A 23,897-nucleotide genomic window follows, 5' to 3' on the forward strand; every position below is an offset into this window, starting at 1 on the left:
TGTTAAGCCCCTAAGATTCTCATTCATATCAATAAGATTGTCTGCCATTCTTCTAAAGTCCAATGATTAGAGGCCAAATCTACTCAATGTCTTCTCATACAAAAATCTCTCCATACCAGGGATTGACTGTGAGAACCTTCTCTGATCTGTCTCCTTAGATAAGGGGACCAATACTCTTCATAGAATTTGAGGTGTGGTCTTTAACAGTTTTAGCAAGACTTCCCTATTTTTAAACTACCTTTGGAGTAAAAATCAATATTCCATATCATTCCTATTATCTGCTGAACTTGGATTCATTCACGAGAAACATTGCCTCTCCCCCCAATCAGTCTGTGCTTCAGCTTCCTGCAATTTTCCTTCATTTAAATAATATTCAGCGCTTCCATTCTTCCTGCCAAAATGCATAATCCCACATTTTCCACCTTAAAAGCCCATCTGTCAAGTTTTTGTCCATTCACGTTTTAACTTTTGTAGATTCTTAGTGTCATTCTCACCACTTGGTTTCCCAGCTATTTTTGCGAGACCTACAAACTTGGCCATAATTGATTTATTTCCCTCATTCAAGCCATTAAGGTATGTTGTAAATAATTATGGCCCCACCACTGATCGAAGTGGCACTCCACATATTACAGGTTCAATCCTGAAAATGCCCCCATTATCTCAATTTTCTCCTATTAGTTAGTCACTCCTGTATTCTATGCTAATGTACTAATATACAACACCATGGGCTCTTACTTTATTATGTGCAGTATGTAACCAAATACCTTTTGGAAATCCAAAAATATTACAACTCCTTGTTCCACCTCATCAATCCTTGTTGTTATCTCCTCAAAGAATTCAAATAAATTTATCAGGTGTGATCTGCCCTTTAAGGAGCTGTGTCAACCCAGCTTGGTCAGATTATGCATTTCCAAATGGTCTGCTGTTACACCATTTATAATAGAATCAATTTTCCCAATGACTGGTGTTAAGATAATCGTCTAGAGTGCTGTTTTTGTCTCCCTTTTCGAATAAGGGTGTTAGTTTGGCAATTTTCCAATCATCTGGGACATTTAGGGTAAGCAATAAATGCTGGCCCAGTCAGCAAAGCCTGCATCCACTGAATTAATGTTTCAAAATGATTTCACTTTGGATAATTGGTCTTTATAATGTAACTGAGTTTTCTCATGGTTAACAAGTTCACTCGAAGATGATAATTCTGAGCTTAGTTGGTAGCACTTCCATTTCTGCATTCTTTGTTTAAGCCCAATTCCAACACTGGAATATTGAACTGGACTGAGACTCTGTTCCAAGCTGCACTTGGACAAGTGTAAGTCTGAAGTGTGGCCCATTTTAGGATTGGGTGAAACAAACATTAGTGAGAGAGAAAGCTGAAAATTTCAAGAATTCAAGAAGTGTAAAGGAAGGAATAGTTGTGACTAGGAATGGGAAGATCAGCAGACTGCTTTTTCACATCCAGGCTGATGAAGAGCCCATTTGTAAAATTGTCTTTTGAGGCCCACATGACTTTTCATAAATTTATCTGTCACACCAGCTCAGTATTTAATGAGAGCTTGGTTCCATTGTGTGGAAGCTAGAGAACAGTGTTAGAATATCTTGTGTATATCACGTAATCTTAGAATTATTCTCTACATGCCAGTTCAGTTTTGTAGTGCATTTTGGAAAAGAAATCTTAAGAATGAAGCCATTAATAGACTTCATTCCTCAACCTCTCTTTAACCTTTTTTTCTCTTTGTCTGTCACCTGGAAATTGCTATGATTGATGCATTCGAGTTAATTTCTTTCTCCGCTAATTGAACATGGGTGTTAATCCATTTTGAAGAAACACATTGACACTTCCATTAAATGGCAAGAGCTTTGATTCAACTCTGTTAAAGGTGTTGTTACTACAACTCACTCAATTTGCAGTCCCTTATGTCTCCAATTTTAAAATTACATTTTAGTTGCTTTGACTTGTGCTGATAAATTTAGAAGTATATGTGGCTGGGAGGAGGTTTCTGAGCCTGACAGGCTGCTCTGGCTGAACCAACAATTGGCAGCTAATAGCTCATTAGCCTTAGTGACCTTGACTGTTTAAAAGTAGAGTTCCTTATTCTTTTGAGGCCAGTTCCTTAACAGATACGATATCACCTACAATTGACCTCCAAAGAAAAGTGTTCCAAAAAAATTCAACAACAACTTATCTTCAACCAACATTAAAACAGGGAATTAGTCATGGGGCTACGTGGGAGATTGAGACATCCATACAGCTCTAATGCAAGTCTCTCAGGCCACCTATCAAAGTCCAAATGAAATGAACTTGGATACTCACAAAAATACTTCCCTATGAATAAATGTCACCAGCTAGGTGTGATATTGGCAATAGGCTCATTCAAAAAAGTCTCTGCAACTACTTTGACAAAAGACTAATGCCTTCACTAAAAATAGATTATTGTTACTAACACAATTTCAACCCTCATATTTATTTAGGTATCTTTCAAATTCAGATTAAACTGGAAATTGAATAACCCACACAGGTTCACAAGAGAGAATTACTCCAGTTCATACTGGCCAGCTGAATTTGCTCATCTGGAATTGAATCCTTAAGCTCTGAAAATTTGATCATTCTGAATCCACTTTTAGCACTAGTAGCACTGATTTGATTCCAGTTGTGACTTGCAGAATAAGCACTGGAAATGCAAGAAATTAAAACTATCCAAGTGTCAGTTTGTTTGTACCCAGTCTTTGCCCAGTATGAGATTAAGCATGATTGAATAAAATTAAGCAGTTTGGGATGAAAGCAGAATTTTTTAAAAATCCAGCACACAGTTAATGTTCTATGGCCTTTACCTGTACCCAGTGTGAAATCAGACACAATAAAAGATCAAACAAAAACGAGTTCCTCTAAAACACTTTACTATGGCTATCCACAGCGCACTGGGAGGAAAGAGAACCACATTTGCTGGAGTCTTAGAGCTGAACCCTTACATACGCGGAGGGAGGTAATCTATTACAACTTTCCATCTCAAAAACTGTACTGTCATTCTGTCACTTTGTTGTAATTATTCCATTAATGCTGAAAAGAAAAAACATTTCCGATTTTATTGTCATTAGATATCTTGTTGTAACATATATATTGCAGGCTGACTCAGTCTGAAGAAGAGCCTCATCTCTGTAGACCAGTGGTTTTCAAATGTCACTCTTAGGAGTCTCTCTGCAAATACTGTTGCACTTCTAGAGGACTCCTGCAAAATAGTGGCACATACCAGGGGTTCCCCATCAGATTCTTGATAGATGCCCAAAAATACTCCTGTTATTGTCACATACTTTCAGGGATCCCTTACAAATCCTGACATACTCGCAAGACTCCCTTTCTAATATTAAAACATGTCTGAGAATGCCCTACAAATACGTACACACTCCCAAGGATCCCAACAAATACTGAAATACTTACAGAAATCCCATGCTAATATTGACACACTTCCAAAAGATGGTGTCAGCCATTTATTAGAACTTTATTGTAGATGGAAGAAAGGACTTTATTTAAAAATTTGTACATAACAGCAGAAAAGTGCAAATAACTCACTCAATATAAAAAAATGAAAGAAATCCACTGACCACAAGAGACCCCTGTCTGGGAACCTCAGTTTGAAAACCAATGGTCTACCAGATTGCCGCATAAAGCAAACACCTGTTAAGATAATGTTTCGTATCTAGGTCTACGGAAATGTTCAGAAATAAAAAACAGAGCATGAGTACACAGGCCATGGTATGTTCTTCCAGACAGCTGCATGCTATTTGTATTGAAAATTGCACTGTTTGCAGGGGAGTGTATGATTTTATGCTGTTATTGAATTTAAAAGTGAAACTCGTAGACAAGTAAGTTTTTCTGTCAGCTGTGCAGTTTGTCCTTATTTAAGATCTAAATTTCTAAGAATGACAATGGGCCATTATACTGTGGTCCAGCTCCACGTTTGCTTTAGCACCAGTCCTCCTCTTCCCTGCTGAACAAGAGGTCTGTCCAACTCATCTTTGAATGCTTCATACTCCTGTGTTGTGCTGGGCTGAGAATACACAATGTTACCGCTGCATATGGACAAGAATTGGCAGTGACACTTGCATAAACTCCTCCGTTCCTGAAGCCATAGGTCATGCAATTCCTTGGTTGTTTGTCACACCTTAGTTGACAACCTTGTTGATGGGCTGAGACAATGAATGTTGATGGGCTACCCAGTTGCATATACCCCTAGACAACCAGTGATCTCACATTCCTGAAAAGCTGTATCCAAAACACTACTTCATCAGTTCATTGTAAGGAAATAATCAAACTGGAAATCTTTGTCACCTTGCTGCCTGGTGGTCATGTGGCTGTACTCCATGTGTTGCTGCCCATGAAAAAGGCCAGTTTTGATCCCTCAAGTTAACTCATATCTTCAAAAAGCTTCACTGCCACGGCCTTAGTGAAACAATCGGCCATCTGTTCCTGCAACCCAGTCGCCAAGGCTGATAATTGGGCATGTGTAAAAATTGGTTAAGGTCAGGATTGGAGTGGACTGTTGTGCTCACTTTGTCAAATAGCTTGCTGTTAGTCCCAATTCAGGAACAGCCAATCGGCCCTGGCATCACCACTGACCAAAATTAACCAGGAAAGGCCTATAATTTGAATAGCATCCTCAAACCTCATTGTTTTTTATTTTCTTTGATTGTGAGGATCCTGATCTGGTTGACTCTGTATGTGTGTGTTGCACAGTTGTGAATTGATGTGTGAAATCTTTGTGAAGTTCCTCCTGCTTCAGAGGTGTGTCATAATATCTCTGAACAGGTTGATTAGGAAAATATCCAAAATTCATATGGGTAAAATGTGGACCATTATCAAATTTAATGTACAGATCAAAAAATAACAATGGAACTTCAGAATGTTGTGATGATGGGAGCTGTAACATTTTAATGGTAATTGGATGGCACATATTCACCATGGAAACCTCTGTCTGCCAAACACATTCCTTTAGTAAAAATATCAAATATACAAGGAGCCTGTTCAAGCTGCCAGTCAACCCTGTCCCCAAAACAAACATAGGAAATCACAATGTTGTAACAGTGTCTGCATCTCTCCAAACCATTCACCAGACTAACCACAATTAGGTTGGGGTGTCCTCTCCCGGTCCCTTTGCTGAGTCTTGTGTGGCCAGACTGACTGAAAAGGGCAAGCCCCACAGAGCAAGAATACTAAGAAATTTGGGAAGAGGAAGAGGGAATATGGACTGAATCAGGAAGTAGAGATTATGGAATGCCAACTTGGGCTTTTAAAAGCTTGTTGATTATGTGGGGTGGAGGTGGGTGGGGGTTGGTGTAGGGATGAGTTAATGATTACGAAAACAAAGGGTTGCCCAGCTTTGAGAGTTGGAGGCTTGCAGCCAATTAGTGACTAAGGCCCCAGTCAGTGCTGAGTTTATAACAATGCTGGCATTTTCCTACAAGCCCGATGACTCCCCCACCCCTTCAACCTCACAACATTTCACTGAGGCGGCAGCTGATTGGAACCAGCCTCCAGTCGTAACAAAGGGTTGCCCAGCTTTGAGAGTTGGAGGCTTGCAGCTAATTAGTGACTAAGGCCCCAGTCAGTGCTGAGTTTATAACAATGCTGGAATTTTCCTACAAGCCCGATGACTCCCCCACCCCTTCAACCTCACAACATTTCACTGAGGCGGCAGCTGATTGGAACCAGCCTCCAGTCGTTGGTTGTGAGTGGGATGGGGACTTCTAGAACCAGAGACTTGATGTCTTGTGGATGAAAGGTCACAATTGGACCAGGGATGCCCCAGGACTGATCATTTGTTCTGTGCAGGCTAGCAGGTCCTTGCTCAAACTAGTACTTTCAGCCTCAACATCCCTAATACCTCACTTCCCCAACACCACACCCACTCCCTGCCCCATCTCCTGAGGAGGGTTGTACCTTGAGATCAAACTAAGTTGTGATGGCTTCTACAATCACATAGCTCAATGACTAGGCTCACACATAAAGAAGTCTACACATAGATTAGGGAGCCACAGGTGGGCTTCAGTAATAACAGGCCAAGAAATGGCTGGAGAAATTGATACTGAGTTTAAAACATATGAATATTCTAAATCTTGATAAATCACTCAAACAAAAAGGTCTTGACTATAAATCAGTGCCAAACATTTGTCTTTTTTGTTATTGAACCTCCATCTTGGATGATTGATGACCCATTCTCACACTGTCCAACCTTTAATAAACAGTAGTTTGTAATCCCAAACATGATGGCAGAATTCAGTTGATTTCAAAAGTAGGCAGGGAGTCAAGGTGGAAAATCTGAGGGAAGTTCAATCTTGTTAGGAGTGGGCGCCTACTTCAAGAATTTCTTCTGCTGTGAGCAATCAGCAAGGAGTGGCCTGATGTTTTACTTTACCCAAAGAGAGATGGGGTAGAACAATCACAGTGCAGCCCAGCATGTTTAAAATGGACATCAGGTCACCAGATGTACCTCTGGTGTACAACAACAATAAGACCATAAAGCATAGGAGATGAAGTAGGCCATTCAGCCCATTGAGTCTGCTCTGCAATTCATTAAAATCTCGGTTAATCTGATGATCCTCAATTCTAGTTTCCTGCCTTTTTCCCATATTCCTTGATGCTTTACTGATTAAAAATAGCCTATCGCAATCTTGAATATGCTTACTGACCCAGCATCAATAGTTCTCTGTGATAAGGCATTTCACAGATTCAGTACTCGAAAGAAGAAGTTTCTCCTCTCTGCCTTAAATAAGTGTCTCCTTACTCTACGATTATGTCCTCTGGTCCTAGACACACATAAAGGAACCATAATCTCTCCACATCTACCCCATTAAGCCCCTTAAGAATTTGATTTGTTTCAAGGTCACCTCTCATCCTTCTAAACTCCAATGAGCTCAAGGCCAATCTACTCAATTTCTCTTCATAGGAAAATCCCTGTATTCCTGGGATCAAACTGGTGAACCTCTCTAGACTACTGTCAGTGTCAGTATATCTTTCCTTAGATCGCCAGACCAAAACTCTTCACAGTTTCCTCAATGTAATTTAACTGATGTCTTTTATAGTTTGAGTCCGACTTCCCAATTTTATTATCCATTCCCCTCTGAAATAATGGCCGGCGTTACATTTGCCTTCCCTATTATCTACTGAATTTAGATACAGACTGTTTTGTGAGAGGATTCCAGATGTATTTCTGCTGCAGCTTTCTGCAGTCATTCTCCATTGAAGTAATTTTCAGCTCTTCCATTCTTTTTACCGAAGTTCATAACCTCACATTTTCCCACATTATATTCCATCTGTCAAACTTTTCCTCACAGAACCAATCAGAATCAGCTCCAAATGATCCAGGATCCACTTCTAAGATCCAGCAGAGATTAATTCTGTTAATGTTGGTAATTTTATTAAGGGTGGCATTTATTACCCACTGCCTTGATGGTGTGACACAAATGAGAGGCTTACTAGGCCGCTTCAGTTTAATTAGTAATCAACCACATTCATAATGGACTGGAGCCATAAAAGGAACAGATTTCCTTAACTAAACTTCCCTAATGAACCAACTGGGACTTTTACAGAGATGTCTTTGCAGTCACTTTTATTCACACATTCCCTTTTTAAACTCAATTCAAGCCCATAAATTGCTGTGGTGGGATTTAAGTTCTCATTCTCTGGCTTACTCACTCAGCATTACTTGTCCAATAATGTAACCACAACACCACTCTACTCCCAATGTGACTGTAACCCTACATCAACAGTCTTCACAGATTTGAAGCCACGGGCCCATAACAATTTGCTTCATTAGGTAATAAGAAGCTTTTTTTTGAGGAGCTGCTTGCTGCCTTGTAGTCTCAGGAGAGTTGAACTGATAAATTAGCTCTTTTGAAGAGCTGGCATAGGGCAGGATAATCTAAATGGCCTCCTTCTATGCTGTATCAAATGGTGCTATGATTGTAGACATTCCCAGGTGTTGTTATCCTTTAATGAGTGATGCTATAATCATTCCTTGTTATTGTGCCCTTGGCGTATTTGCTGACACTAATGTCTGTAACTTGATTTTACTCTCTTTTGTTCCCTCTCCCTCCCTTCAGAGTGAAAGAATTGAGAAAGGCCAAGGAACCTGAAGATTTACAGAAGCACCCCATAGCAATGTAACATTGCTTCCTGACTGTTTTCTTTACGTTTATATCAGAGACATTTACAAAAGATCACTAGAGATTTGGGAAGATTAGCAACACTCTCATCGCAACAAGGCTCTAGAAACTTTTTTTCTCTCGACCACATCGGCACTTTTATGGAACTTTTTTTAAAGAAAACAAAACAAGGCGCCATAGAACTTGCAATTTATTGTTTTAAGAACTTGAAACTAACTTGTAGAATGAAATAACCTCTTTACCAGCCTGGTGCGTAGTACTGTAAACTTGTGTAAAGGTTTGCAACACAAAAAAGGGGTTTATTTTCAGGAATAAGCAAATGTATGTAGAGAAATCAAACAAAGAGTGAAGAAAAGCAGGTGAGTGAACTGAGGGGAGTATTAGAATGACTGAGAGGGTGATGCACAGCTTATGTGGACGAATAGCCTGAGGCAGGAAGTGACAGATATCGCATGTGCCACTTGTTGGGCGTGATCATATCCACACTCTGCTGATAGGAACTGGTCCAATAAAAGGCATACAGCTTCCTTCTTTGACCTACCTCCCTACTTTTATAAAGAGCTGCTATCAGTCAACGTGCTGCAACAATATTATTGATAGTCCAAACTTGGGTTTTTAGGAAAGAGGAGAGCGATGTTTAATGTCAGTTGCCAAAATACTGGGGGGAAGCCAGCAGGCTGTGTTATAATTATTCTATTAAGTGGATTTTGTGTTCATTTCTGGGTGAGTTGGTCATTTTCCTTCCCTCCACCCCAAACCCAGGTCTGTCTTCTTTATCTCCTGAATGGGACACCCAGAAATTACAGTCCTAATAACCTTTGAAGGACTAACAGTAGTTTATTGGGGCCAGAAGTACAGAGCAATATGAGGCTATGACTTTTTTTTAGTACATTTGGGCAATGTTATGGATTCTTACTAGATGTGTTTTATTGTGAGATTTGAATTTTCACCATCAGTATTGCAAAATCAGTCAGTATTTCAATTGTTGATGAAAATATACTTGGTTGGAGAAAATCAGACACTGCAGACACTAATGGTCTCTGATTTCCAGAACCTCATCATTTAAGAGGTGCCTGTTACTGAGCAATAAGACAGAACACTGGGCAGAATCAATGTGCTAGGGAATGTTTGAGTATGCTGGAGCTTGCTTGATGAGCATGCTTGCAACTTTAAGCTACTGTCAGTCTAATAGGGCTGAACTTTTGGACTCCGCTGTGGCTAGGACAAAAGGCAGCAGAGTCTTGGAAAGCCACTACTGGCTGCATATCAGTTTCCCAGTACCAAGTCGTTTTAGTGAAAACAGAATTGGGACTAGCAGGGCTATACACACTTCCTTTGCACCAGATTGTCTCTTAGGCCCAACTAAGAGACTTGTGTTCAATTAAAGGAGGCCAATTTGGAAATTTCCAATTTCCTGCACTGACAGGGGCCAGTTTGAATGCATGAAGGTGGGCACCTTGCGGCAGATTTGGGGGCCTGTGCTCCAGGTATGCCAAGAGCATCTCCCTGTCATATGCAGCCTGGTAAAGGCATTCGCTCCCCCAGTATCCCCAGACATTGGTGGCCAGACTGCAAAGAAAACTGTTATAAATAAAGACTGAAAGAAAATTGGTGAACACCTGCATGTTGAAACACATTCTTTGTTACTTAACTTCCTTCTGCAGTTACTGCACCTTTCAAGCTGGAAGGCCTCTGGTTCTACAGCTTCAAGAGTTCAGCTGCCTTCCTTAATTGGGGCTTTAGGACTTTTTGTTACCTGTGCTACTCTGAACCACACCAGTGTCCAGGTAATCATTAGTCTATGTGAATGCTGGAGATCCCAGAACAGTACGAGGACATTTTTTTTGTATTCACTCGTGGGACATGAATGTCACAGGCTCGGCCAACATTTATTATCCATCCTGCATTGCCCTTGAGAAGGTGGCGGTGAGCTGCCTTCTTGAACCATAGCCGTCCTTCTGCTGTAGGTAGACTCAAATGCACGCTAAGGAGAGAGTTCCAGGATTTAGACCCAACAACACTGAAAGAATGGTGAGATATTTCCAAGTCAGGATGGTAGTGGCTTAAAGAAGAACTTGCAGGTGGTCGTGTTCCCATGCATTCTGTCATGGGTTGTTTTAAGGTTCTGTCTGAGGATCTTTGGTGAATTACCGAAAAGACAGACTAAATGTATACAGTGCTAAAAAAACACTGTATTTTATCACCTTGAATCCTGACTCTGTGGGATGTTTATTTCACTCCCAGTTTGAGTAATTTTAGATTCAAGCCTTGTATAATTCAAGCCTTGTATAATTCAAGCAGTAGATTTAAATTTATTGATTTATATATAGATTTATTGAGTTTAACCTCATCTCAACCAGATTCAAACTTTACACATCAATTGAGTTTGGCAGAGAATCTTAAAGCATTTATACTGCATAAAAATATGCAACATATGCCATTTTTAGCCAGCTGAGTATTCAGAATCCCCTCAGGTGCTACGTTGAAGTGGGTCAGTTAAAAAGATAATACAAAAATTTTAAATAATGGAGTGAATAAATCTGCATAAAGTATTATTAGAGAGTTTTTCAAAATGGTGTTAGTAAATTGGAGTACTACAGGAGCTGAGAGAGATTTGAAGGTAGTGCATCAGTTCATCTCAGAATTTCTACCTAAAAGTGCATGAGGTCCCATGTATCTCTGTGAAGACATCCTGCTCCCTATCTCCTTCTCATCAATATTCTCTTTTGTTTCCTTTTCTCCTCTCTTGAAGACCAGTACTGGCTACAGTTCATCTCTCCCGAGTGTTTTTGCATGAACTAAGCCAATATTTATCATTCAAACAACATTGTATAAAACAGACTGAAAATTATTTATACTGATGTTTGAAGGTACTTGCAGTGTGCAATTTGCTGCCACTTTTTCTGTATTATACAGTCATGCTTTTCAGGATGGAGGCTTCATTGGTTGTGAAATGCCTTGGTATGTCTGAGGTTGGGAAAGGTAGTACATCAATGCATGTTGTTTCTTGCTTTCTTTACATTTTCAAGTGCTTATTTATCACGAGTCTTGGCCTGTCCTAGCCAGGTATTAATAATGGAGTTGATAGGCAGGTGGTAAGGAAAAGGGAAAGAAGGGGACTGATTGAAAGTTTGGAAATAAATGAAAAGAAAACTTACATTTATATAATGTTTTTCATGACTACCAGACGTCTCGAACCACTATTTAGGCAATGAAGTACTTATTGAACTGTAGTCACTGTTGTAGGAAACACAGCAGCCTATTTGTATGCTGCAAGTTCCCACAAACAATGTGATAGTGACCAGATAATCAGTTGTTACGATACTAAATGATGGACAAGTATTAACCAGGACATCAAGGATAACTTGCCTGATGTTCAAAATAATAGGATGGGATCTTTTATATTTACCTGAGAAGCTGGACACGGTTTACCATTTCATCCTAAAGACAGCACCTTTGATAATGCACCGTTGCCTCAGGACTGCATTGGAGTACCAGCCTTGACTCTTGTGCTCAAGTCCTGGAGTTGCCGGAGAGGGTTGAACTTGGTTGGGCAAGGGAGCCTAGACTCAGTTTGGCAATGGTACCAGGTTATTCTTATGGAGCTCTGAGGTCCATTCCTTCCTCCCAGTCCCATTCAAATAATCAAGTACTAACCATGGCCTCCTTTGGAGACTAGACCAGATGGGTGAAGTGCAGGGTTCCTTCCACCCAGAAGAGTCCAAACTGAATTAAATGCCTATACATTAGTCCTGCGCTTCTTTGAGACAGTGCTGGTCACCTCTTCCACACAGCCTGTAGGAAGCTTTCATCCTCAGGTGTTTTGGAGGCATAACCACCTTATTCCAATCAGGCAGCTGTGCATTTGTTTTTCTTTGTTTATGAATAGTTTGATTTTTTTTGGTTTGACAGTCAACCATGGGGACGCATGTCTTTTCACCAATTCACATAGTTTTTGTGAAGACCAAGATGACTGAAAGAGCAAGTGTACTTGTTAGAACAGTGCAGAAAATTAAGTTAACTCTACTTTCCCATACACATATATGGCCTTCTGAGACCAACAGTGGTGAAATTGGCACTGCCTTGATTTCCACCTCCTATACTAGTTAGGTAGGTTGAAGAGAGACAATGCCTTCTATTGGACCATCTATTTTTCCTGTTGTAAAGGGGTAGGTGTTTCAGGTTAAGTTTAAACTGGGATATAGACAGAAATTCAATCCTTTATAAATTTATTATCTACATTGAGCCCAGTGCTGTGGTCAGATAGGAAACTGCTTCACTCTCAATGGATTGATCTACACTGTGAAATCCGCACACTTTATTTCCCTTTTTTAAACATTGTTTTCAATCACAGAATAGTAGCTTAATAGAATGCTACCAGAGAACTACCTGTACTATTAAAAGCATGGAATGATAGCTAGGAACTGTAAACACCACAGTATTTTCAGTAGGAAGTTGTTCCTTTGCTTTACAAAGGCATGTTGTCATTTGATACATCACTGGCAAAGCTGTTGAGTCGAAGCACGATCGCTGACTGTGGTATCAGTCAACCTAAAGTTTCCAAAGCGAGAGCCTTTCCCACTTAAACTGTATTTCAAGCTGAGGTCAAATGGAATGGGAAGAAATGTAAACTAGTGAATAAATAAAAATTTGAACAAATACGCAAATTACTTAAACTTCACCACCACCCCATCCAGGATATGTTAACTCTTTGAGGGCACCATAGAACAGTTCTTTATAATCTTTATTTTGTTCCTTCAGCAGATAAAAACATTGTGACATAAAAGATTTTGTTTTGCCTTTTGAGTTCATGATGTATGTAACAGACACATTGAAGCCTGTGACCGACTGGTGATAGTTACAAATTGAAATTGAGGTGGCACATGGAGAACACGTGTGTCAAGAACATGCAGGGCGAGGGTCCCACAATTTCCCACCTATTTGTGAGCAATGCTCCCTAGCTTTTCTCTACCTGGCCACAGTGCACAGCAAAAGAAGGAAATTGTAGGAGGGGAGGAAAAGTTCCACATAAGCTGGGTGTTAGCCTTTTCCAAAAACTCCCAAAACCTTTCTTCCTCAACAGTCGCTGTCACCTAGCTAGTGTCCTGTCACGTCCAGCACTTTATTTTGCCTTACTTTATAACTTTTTATTTAGTCTAAACTTTTTTTAATATATAAATAATATATAAATAGTTTATTTAAAGCTTTGATTATTTAATTTATTTTTTGTTTTCTTTTTGTTTTAAAAAGCATTTAAGCTTTTTTAGCCTTTCAAAATAGGACGATTTTTTTGAGGGGTCACATTCATTGCCTTGACATCATACAAGCCAATAATGACTAGTGTGATGTATTCTGCTGGCCAGTAATGTCCATATTCTTGGCTACTGTCAGTAACCTGGTGGACTCTGTATATATTGAAGAACATGATAGGGAAATGAGTGCAAAGTGAATAAAAAACAGGGGATGCCAACAATGAATTATTTTACTGTGAGTTGTAACAAGATTGGTGAAGGCAGAATGGGAATTTGTATAGTTTTATCTGAATGAGCTAGCAATGTGGATATACTGTTTGTATATATTGTATATATACTTAAGAACAATGAAAAAATGGAGATATGTGCATGACTGTAATGAAAAAACAAAACAAAAGGAAGTATTAGAAGCAAACGACCTGTAAAATGAAAAAAATCACTGTAAGAATTCCTTATTTTAAATGTTCTTTAGAAGGACATTTTTGCTAAAGCATGATTAATTGCAAAAAAAACCTACTGTACTTAGAATTAGAAAACGAACAGCAAAATGATATAACTGAAAAGTTTACATTTACATATTTCTTTTCTGTTTGGCTACCAAGACTTATCTCCTTTGCCAATGGGTGCCAAGTAATGTGAATGCTGTATTGCTAAATGAAAAGACACAACATTAAGTTATAATCTTTGCTGAGCAGATTACTGTAAGGATATTATATATATATATAGCATTATACCATAACTCACTCTTTGAAAAGACAGATTAACAGACATTTTTATGTTAAATACTGTGTGTTAAATACCGTGAAGAAACAATGCACATACACACACAAAATAAATTTTAAAAGATATGTACGAACAAAAAAAAAACAAATCTGACAGTAACGGAAAGAATGTCCACTTCATCTGTTCATCAATTAGAAAAACAGGTCATAACATTGCACAAAAAAAACCTTAAAAAAAGAAAATTCTAGAAAATGCAAAGCTTTGTTGCACACTCGCAACAGCCCAGAGTAAGCTACGAAACTCCTGGGGTTGCTGACACTTGCATGTGATACTAGTGTAGGTCCTTCTTTTTTTCTTTCTCTTGCTGTCTTTTCTTTCCTCTCTTTCCCTCTTCTCTCGCTCTGTTTTTTTTAACCTTTTTAATTTTTCCTTTTTTTTTATTTTTCCTGGTTTTGTATGTCTGCATGTGAGTGTTGCTGGGTCACAGCTGTTTAGAAGCTTTACAAGGGATAGCCCAGCTGCCAGAGTCATGCAAACATTTTAAATTGCCCTTAAAAATTATGTAAGATGTTTTTGAATGCTTTATAATCCTTTCTGCTGTAAATTAAAAAAAACAAAAGAAAAATCTCATGATAGTTTGTTAAATTTATTTCTATTATATATTGTTTTAAACTCATTGTTCTTCTTTCACTGGGCAACTTCTTGACTCTTGGCACTATGGTGCCATCTAATGGATAGATTGTTGGAGCATTTCTGTTACTGTCTTTTTAATTTCCCAGATTTCCTTCCCCTTGCCTATCCCTGGACCTTACCTTCCCCTTGGACCTAACCTTTCTTCTGGACAGCACGTTTTCCTACACCTCACCTTCTCCTGGCCCACGCATTTCCGGGACCTTATCTTCCCTTTACCTCTTCTTCAGCTGGGGTACAGATTAATGGTGCATTTTGAGTGCAGGATTGCCTAATCAGATTGGATGTATTCATCACATGACCTCCAGACTCCAACCACCTCGTTCTGTCAAACAGCTTCTTAACTCATCTTCACTATTTTTTAAATTAATAAATAAAAGTTTTCAAGGAAAATGGAAAAACTACATAACATTTTGTCATGTCCCTTATAATTCTCACGTTGGGTTGCTCACAGTGGCATTCAGATGATTCATCTTAAATTCCTGGAGACTTGAGGACAATCTGGAGGGTTATGGACTCTACCACTTGGCCATCATTCATCAGTCAGCCTAGACAATAAATGTCAATAGGTTGTTGAACCATGTAGGGCATCACAAGCAAACTTGTATGCTGTTTCCAACTGACTTGTGCACACATGCTCTTTCCCACTTGCGTTAGTGGAATAAAATCTGGAGCTGAAAGTTTGGATAGTGTTTCTTTCAGCTGTCCATCCTGTTGCATTCAAACTGTCTTATCTGAAACTAGATTCTCTGGCTGTCAGCAACCATCCCAGTGAAGACTGAGCATTTTAATATTCCACCTTGGGTCTGGATGACTGTGCGTTGCCAATCAAAGCAACTTATCCCCATTCTTTCCATCTATGTTCATGCATATTTCTGTGGCCAGTGCAGTAGATTTCTCTGTCTCCACCTATGCTATTCTTCTGAACTACACTAAATCTCTGATTTCTATTTGTGTCCCTCTGTCCCCATCCCTTCACCATGAGTGCTGGTGCGATAAATTTACATCTCACTGGTTAGGCCATGCCTTCAGGCATTGCTGTGAAACTGCCCCAATAACTGTTGCAAAATCCACCAAGAATAGGGGCAATTATTGATGAGATAATACTTTAGCAGCTGCCCCTCTGTGTGCCGCCTTCTTCCAGGCATGGTATCACCCTTAGGCGTTAAATCAGAGGCTGAAACATTAGCTTGTTGTGTCTCTATGGCAACCTCAAAGGCAGAACAATCAAGCTCAAGTAAACTAACAAATTGGATGCATGGTCTTCAAATGAGGAGGAAATCAACAGGTCAAACTAAAAAAGAGTGATGCTCTCATTGAAGATACCCCACTGATTGTGCTTTTGTTGAAGATTTACAAAAAGCCAACACTTGAACATTCAAGCCAAACTTGTGCCTCCAGCAATGAGAATTGCTCTACCAAGGGGAGGTAATGGCCTAGTGGTATTATCGCTGGACTGTTAATCCAGAGACCCAGCTAATGTTCTGGGGACCTGGGTTTGAATTCTGCCACGGCTGATGGTAGAATTTGAATTCAATCTAAATCTGGAATGAAAACTCTAATGATGGCCATGAATCCATTGCCAATTGTTGAAAAAACCCACCTGGTTCATTAAAGTCATTTAGGAAAGGAAACTGATGTCTTCACCTGGTCTGGCCTATATGTGACTCCAGACCCAAAGCAATGTAGTTGACGCTTAACTGTCCTTTAGGCAATTAGGGATAGGCAATAAGTGCTGAACAGCCAGCAATGGCCTTTTCGTATGAGTGAATTTTAAAACCCAAGGAGATGGATGACTGCAACATCTGACAGATTTTATTGAAAGGCAGGAGTAATCCAGATTGAAGGTCTGGTTTAGTGCACCAAATTAAACGGAAATACAATACCAACTTTCCAAACTCAGCTCTATAGTTGTCAGACAAAATCAATGGGTGAACCTCTTTGGTTGCCTGCACAATCACGATGGCTAATGTGAAAGCAATATAGCTTTAAGTCCTGGAAGCTCGTCAGCTGTCTGCCATTTTGGTCACAGTTAAGGTGAGCAAGAGGAAAAATTGAAACACAGAAAACTGTGAATGAAATGGATTATTACAGGATAAATCCACCAAGACTAATAATGACCACCAAGACCACTCTCTAACTAATAATGACCATAAACTCATCGGCACATAGGCAGCCTTTGCTGAATACCCCTGAACTCTGCTATCTGCTTAAAAATGAACCATCTGACATCCCCATTGTCTCTTCTTCTCAGTATCCCTCTAAAAATTGCAAAATCACTATGAAGAATCATGGTTAATGTTTGCCTTAACACATCATGCCATAATCAACTGGCTCCACCAATGGAGCAACAGGTTTCCACAGAGTGAATGTACAAACACTTAAGCGAGACTAACTTTCCTAATCAGCAGGCCTCATCACTCTGGCCTCTGCAATGATTAATGGCATGGACATTAGTGGGGTTGGGCAACAAACAAAGGAAAAAAGTTCAGAATCTAAAATGAAAGGATGGAAACTCAAAATACTACTCTGAATGATGTGACAAGTATGTGGTTTATCCCTTTGTTCCTGCAGTGCTGTGTTACTTCCTACCTATCTTACACTTCTTGAGGCAAAATATCGATTTACACACCCAGGAAACAGCACTTCCAAAACCTTTTTACCTGACATAGTGCTATTCCAAAAGCCAAGTATCTACATTTAGCAAGTGTGTAAATTGTCAGGTTCTTATGAGAATCTTTTTCCCTAAGATTAGTAAGCCTGTGGAACATGATGGATGCTGACTCTATTTCCAACTACATAAAGCAAATGGACCAACGTTTGACTGGAGCAATGACTGCATCATAAAGAAGGTGAGTGCCTTTCTAAACATTTTGTGAATTTCTTGGACTGCTTTCAATTGTCTGAGTAGATCAGAGATGTAGTTGACTTATTCCCAACCAGTGGTTTTCTTTTTCATTGGCATGTATGTTTGCTTTTCCTAAGTGATTACATTAGCTGTGGAGAGATGGTGGAGGTTTGCGAGTGCGGTATATAGATGGGAGGAGACTGTCTGGTCACAATGCACCAGTCACCATCATAGACCAGCCGGATTTTTCCATACTGTCAGCCTTTAATGATGTATTATATTAAATGAGTCACTTTGGTGATGAACAGAAATGCTTCTATTTCATTTGTTGGGGAATCTAGAGCAAGGCAACACAAAGTAAAAGTAGAGCTCAGCTATTCTGGAGTGATAGCAAGAAGTAAATAACTAATGAAAAGGAACGGCATACTGATCTTTTAAATTTCTGTTTATCAGTCCTTCACAACTCAACTACTAGAAAATGGGACTATTGTAAATTTAAAGTAGTTTTTGGTAGTGCACACTCAACAGGCTAAAGGGCCTCTTCTGTATTGTACGATTCTGTGATGCTATGCACAGGTGACGCAAAATGGACTTCAGTGCATGTTATGATCTCCATTAGACAGTTCTGGAAGTGTGGCAATAGTAAAAGATGATGCACTATGGGTCCTCTTGTCTACATTTAAATGACATCATTATCAGTAGACACACAATCTGCATCAGGTCTAATGCATTTTCTGGCCCGGAAAGATTGACAGCAATTAAAAATGTCTTCCTATAAATGAGTGTTCGGGTTTGGCATCAGGTGTATCTATGGGCAATGTAGAACGCTGACTTGCATTGTAATTGTAGGACTTCAGTGCAATGCTCAGAAGACCATGGGTACAGTTTAAACCTAATCTGCTTAACAGGAAACTGGTAGAGTGTTGTTTTGACACCTCACTCACTGAATAGCAATAACAAGCAGAAAAACTAGAGTCCTTGGGTTTTGCAACTGGCTAATTGGGTTAACATTATCCCCTGAGGAGAAAGTGAGGTCTGCAGATGCTGGAGATCAGAGCTGAAAATGTGTTGCTGGAAGAAGGGCTTATGCCCAATACGTCGATTCTCCTGTTCCCTGGATGCTGCCTGACCTGCTGCGCTTTTCCAGCAACACATTTTCAGCAGTTAACATTATCCCTCCAGAGTCACAGTGTGATATAGCATAGAAGGAAGCCACTTGGCACTTCATACTGGTGCCAGTTCTTTGATAGAAGCAGAAAAACTAGAGTCCTTGGGTTTTGCAACTGGCTAATTGGGTTAATATTATCCCTCCAGAGTCACAGTGTGATATAGCATAGAAGGAAGCCACTTGGCACTTCATACTGGTGCCAGTTCTTTGATAGAAGCCTAATCCTACTTCCCTGCTCCTGTCCTGTAATATTTTTACATTGAAGTACTTTTCCTGATCTCTTTTGAATGTTACTGTCAACACTGCTTCAACCTCCCAGCAGTGTATTCCGGATCAGACCAATATATTGTGTAAAAAGCTTTTCTTCATGTCACTTCTGGTTCCTCTCACAGCTCTTTAAGTCTGTACCCCATGCTTACCAACGCTTCTGCTGCGAAAAATAATTTTTCCATATTTACTCTGTGGAAAATGAGAATAAATGTTGTTTTCACAGATTACTTGAAATATGAGACTGGCTTAGCTTCTCTCAGAATTGATTAAGGCCCCCAAAGTGAACAAGACAACTTTCAGGTTTGGCAGGGTTTGGATCATATTTAGATTAGATTACAGTGTGGAAACAGGCCCTTCGGCCCAACAAGTCCACACCGACCCGCCGAAGTGCAACCCACCCAGACCCATTTCCCCACATTTACCCCTTCACCTAACACTACAGGCAATTTACCTAACATGCACGTTTGTGGGAGGAAACCAGAGCATCCGGAGGAAACCCACACAGACACGGGGAGAATATTCAAACTCCACACAAAGAGTCGCCTGAAGCGGGAATTGAACCCGGGTCTCTGGCGCTGTGAGGCTGCACTGCTAACCACTGTGCCACCCAATTTCATCCTAGAGGATGAAATGATCTGGTCTCACATGAAGCACTATAGGTCAAGTCTGTTGCAGCCTGGAGGGATGCCACTTGTGGAGGATCACACAGGTGCATTGGACATCATTATATTACTGTCCCAAAGGTTTTGTGCCACTCAATTGCTTTTGGAATCAAAGAACTTTTGGAAGCTCCTCCTACCAGAAGTGTTACTGGCAGTTGGTTCACTGTGGTGAATAAACATAACAAAACTCTGTCACAACTCCCTCCAAAACCATGGGTGGCATGATAGCTCAGTGGTTAGCACTGCTGCCTCATCGCCCCAGACACCGGGTTTGATTCGAGCCTTCCAGTCTGTATGAGGTTTGCACATTCTCCCTGACTCTGCATGAGTTTCCTCAGAGTGCTCCTCCCATGGTCCAAAGATGTGCAGGTTAGGTGGACTGGCTCATAGTGTTCAGGCTAAGTGGGTTAGCCATGGGGAATTTGGGGATAGGGTGGAGGGGTGGAATGCTGTTGGTGCAGGCCCATTGAGCCTGCACCTGTCAATAAAGTAGGATGCCAATTTTCCTTTGTTTGTGACATCTGATCAATTCATGCAAACCATGCAGGGCAGCTCCAGACTAACACATTTGACCTGGTGGATAACTGTGTTTTAAATATGATATTGGTGCCAAGAATGCCATGAGGCATTGGTATTGGCAAACACTTCCGCCTCAGGTGAGAGGGAAGATATGATGAGCAGGGTGCCATAGAGACATGGTGCGTACTTAATGAGATGAGTTTTGGTAAACAGTGAGAGATCTTGCTAGGTCTCACAGATGGAAACCCAGCATGCAGGCTTAATGGGCCAAATAGTCTGTAGGGAACTATGAAAGCATTACGGCAGTGAAGTGATGGACAACATATAAGCCTATGTTGCTGTGTGAAAGAGCAGCGATTAAGAAATAAACTTGTCGATATAAGCTATTCGAACTGTCCTTGTTTTACATTTGCTTGTTTATTTTAAAAACTCTCATCCCACTGTGGTTTGCTTAAACTGAATGCTGAAACAATGGGGCCATGACAATGTTGTGGTCAATTGGAGAGATTGAATTGACTTAAAATTATAATATAGAAATGAAAGGTGACCAGATGTTGTAATAAACCCAAGTGGTTCAAAAATGTATCTTTGGGAAGTAAACGTATTCTCCTTAGCCATTATGATCTATGACTTCAATTCACATCAAGTGGTTGACTCTTCAACAGCCTCTTTATTTGCCTAACAAAGCATTCAGTCAAATCAGTAGGAATGGCTGTAACTGCTGGCCCTGTCAGTGTTACGCTTATCTTGAATATTAATTTCAAAAAATCATTGAAACGTTTAGCAGTTGTTACCAAATTCTGTTCACATTTGATTTGCAGCCTGATTGCCAAAATTTCTCTCCTTTTGGAATTCAAGACACAACTGTCATTGGGAGGCACAAATTACAAATCCAACATTTATCATATTTATTTTTCAGAAGCTATTAAAATATTTAAAGTTAATACACTTTTTGGAAATCATTTGCTGATGAATTTTCTACTCCTCAATTTGGGTCTTCTTGTGTCTCACAACATTCTGTATGCAAGGAATCATAAAATGGTCCTCTAAAACAGTCACTGGCAGGTCCATAAGAACATTACAGGATAATATAAAATTGAACTAATGTTTACAAGAAATCAGTTAAATGTCAATATTGGCAAGTTTCATGCTGGGTTTCCATCCGTGAGACCTAGCAAGATTTCTCACTGTTTACCAAAACTCATCTAATTAAGTATGCACCATGTCCCTACGGCACCCTGCTCATCATATCTTCCCTTTCACCTGAGGCAGAAGTGTTTGCCAATACCAATGCCTCATGGCATTCTTGGCACCAATATCATATTTAAAACACAGTTATCCACTAGGTCAAATGTGTTAGTCTGGAGCTGCCCTGCACGGTTTGCATGAATTGATCAGATGTCACAAACAAAGGAAAATTGGCATCTACTTTATTGACAGGGACCTGGAAGTCCTTGTGGATGGCATGGTGCAGAGGAAGGCTGTTCTCTTTCCTCAGGACTGGCAGAGGAGACTATAACATTAGATACTGCCATCTCTGGTCCAAGGTTGACACTTGGGTCAGTGCTGTTTCCTTGGTTCAGACAACACCCAGCAATATAGAATGAAGATTAATGAGCTTCTCCACTCCACAGGGGTCAGTGCCACAATATTCTGTCTGCTATCTTACCCACCTCTTACTAACAGTCTCTACTAGTCTCACTATTGCATGTAACATCTTCCTTCACTCACCCTCAATTACCCAATTTCCCCTACATTACTAACCCTGCATGGCCTCTGCACTACCCATTCTCTTATTCATGACACCTCATCATTTGACCCCATCTGTGTCACCACTAACAGCCATTTTCATCTCAGTTCCTCTAGGGCAGAGAGTGCCATGACAAGCGGTGGGGTACCTGATTTTCACAAGGAGAGGATCCTGACCCAGGTCAGTTAGGACTGTGACCAATCCTGTGGTGATGCCAAAACTTAAATGTCTCAGCAACCAAGTAAGAATCATTATCCATTATCATGTAGGGTCAGCATGGTGGCACAGTAGTTAGCACTGCTGCTTCACAGCACCAGGACCCAGGTTCAATTCCAGCCTTGGGCGACTGTGTGGAGTCTGCACGTTCTTCCTGTGTCTGCACAGGTTTCTGCCAGGTGCTTCGGTTTCCTCCCACAGTCCAAAGATGTGCAGGTTAGATGGATTGGCCATTCTAAGAGCTCATTGTGTCCAGGGATTTGCAAGCTAGATGGATAAACCATGGTAAATTCAGGGCTACAAGGATAGATTAGGAGGCTGGATCTGGGTGGGATACTGTTTGGAGGGTCGGTGTAGACTATTGGGCTGAATGGTCTCTTTCCACACTGTAGGGATTCTATGATCCCCTTACATGCATTCTGTCTTTTGTCTCCTGCAGGTACCACTGGAGTCTGCATATATCCACAGTCAAGAGAATGACTCTATAAGACACTTCCTGCTCCACCACGTCTGTAGAAGGAAATGGACATGATGGATGTTGAGGTTAGGGATAGATGTTTGATTACTCTAGGTCAAGTTGGCATAAGGTGGGTGGAAGTGTCGGGTATTCTAAAGGGTATTAAGATGGACAAGTCCCCAGGTCCAGATGGGATCTATCCTAGATTACTGAGGGAAGCGAGAGAGGAAATAGCTGGGGCCTTAACAGATATCTTTGCAGCATCCTTGAATATGGGTGAGGTCTCGGAGAATTGCTAATGTTGTTGCCTTGTTTAAGAAGGGTAGCAAGGATAATGCAGGTAATTATAGATTGATGAGCCTGACATCAGTAGTAGGGAAGCTGCTGGAGAAGATACTGAGCAATAGGATCTATTTCCATTTGGAAGAAAATGGACTTATCAGTGATAGGCAGCATGGTTTTGTGCAGGGAAGGTCATGTCTTACAAACCTAATAGAATTATTTGAGGAAGTGACAAAGTTGATTGATGAGGGAAGGGCTGTAGATGTCATATAAATGGACTTTAGGCGTTTGATAAGGTTCCCCCTGGTAGGCTGATGGATAGAGAACTGGCTGGGCAACAGGAGACAGAGAGTAGTAGTGGAAGCATGTTTGTCAAAATGGAGACCTGTGACCAGTGGTGTTCCACAAAGCTCTGTGCTGGGACTATTATTGTTTGTGATATACATAAATGATCTGGAGGAAGGTATAGGTGGCCTGATTAGCAAGTTTGCAGATGACACCAAGATTGGTGGAGTAGCAGATAATGAAGGGGACTGTCAGAGGATGCAGCAGAATATAGATTGATTACAGAGTTGGGCAGAAAAATGGCAGATGGTGTTCAATGTGGTCAAATGCAAGACGATGCATTTTAGAAGATCCAATTCAAGAGCGAACTATACAATAAATGGAAAAACCCTGTAGAAAATTGATATACAGAGAGATCTGGGTGTTCAGGTCCATTCTACCCTGAAGGTGGCAATGCAGGTCAATAGAGTGGTCAAGAAGGCATACAGCATGCTTTCCTCCATCAGATGGGGTATTGAGTACAGAATTGGCAGGTCATGTTACATTTGTATCAGACGTTGATTCGGCCACATTTGGAATACTACATACAGTTCTGGTCGCCACATTACCAAAAGGATG

At 40.4% G+C, this 23,897-nt stretch overlaps 1 protein-coding gene across 7 annotated transcripts in view; it reads left to right on the forward strand.

The window, feature by feature from the left end:
- The window catches only part of camta1a (calmodulin binding transcription activator 1a), a 1,208,107-nt gene extending 1,198,072 nt beyond the window's left edge, over positions 1 to 10,035 (forward strand). For 3 of the 7 annotated variants that reach the window (XM_043675998.1, XM_043675992.1, XM_043675997.1), the window contains 2 exons: positions 2,913 to 2,981; positions 8,095 to 10,035. In XM_043675998.1, the coding sequence (XP_043531933.1) occupies positions 2,913 to 2,981; positions 8,095 to 8,127 (102 nt within the window). In that variant the 3' untranslated portion in view covers positions 8,128 to 10,035. Of the gene's footprint in view, positions 1 to 2,912; positions 2,982 to 8,094 lie in introns of those variants that run through there. The other 4 variants (XM_043675994.1, XM_043675993.1, XM_043675996.1 and 1 more) reach the window with 3 other exon arrangements.
- Positions 10,036 to 23,897: the final 13,862 nt, after the last annotated feature.

This window comes from Chiloscyllium plagiosum, chromosome 34 (assembly GCF_004010195.1).
Source record: "Chiloscyllium plagiosum isolate BGI_BamShark_2017 chromosome 34, ASM401019v2, whole genome shotgun sequence".
Classification (NCBI taxonomy): Eukaryota; Metazoa; Chordata; class Chondrichthyes; order Orectolobiformes; family Hemiscylliidae; genus Chiloscyllium; species Chiloscyllium plagiosum.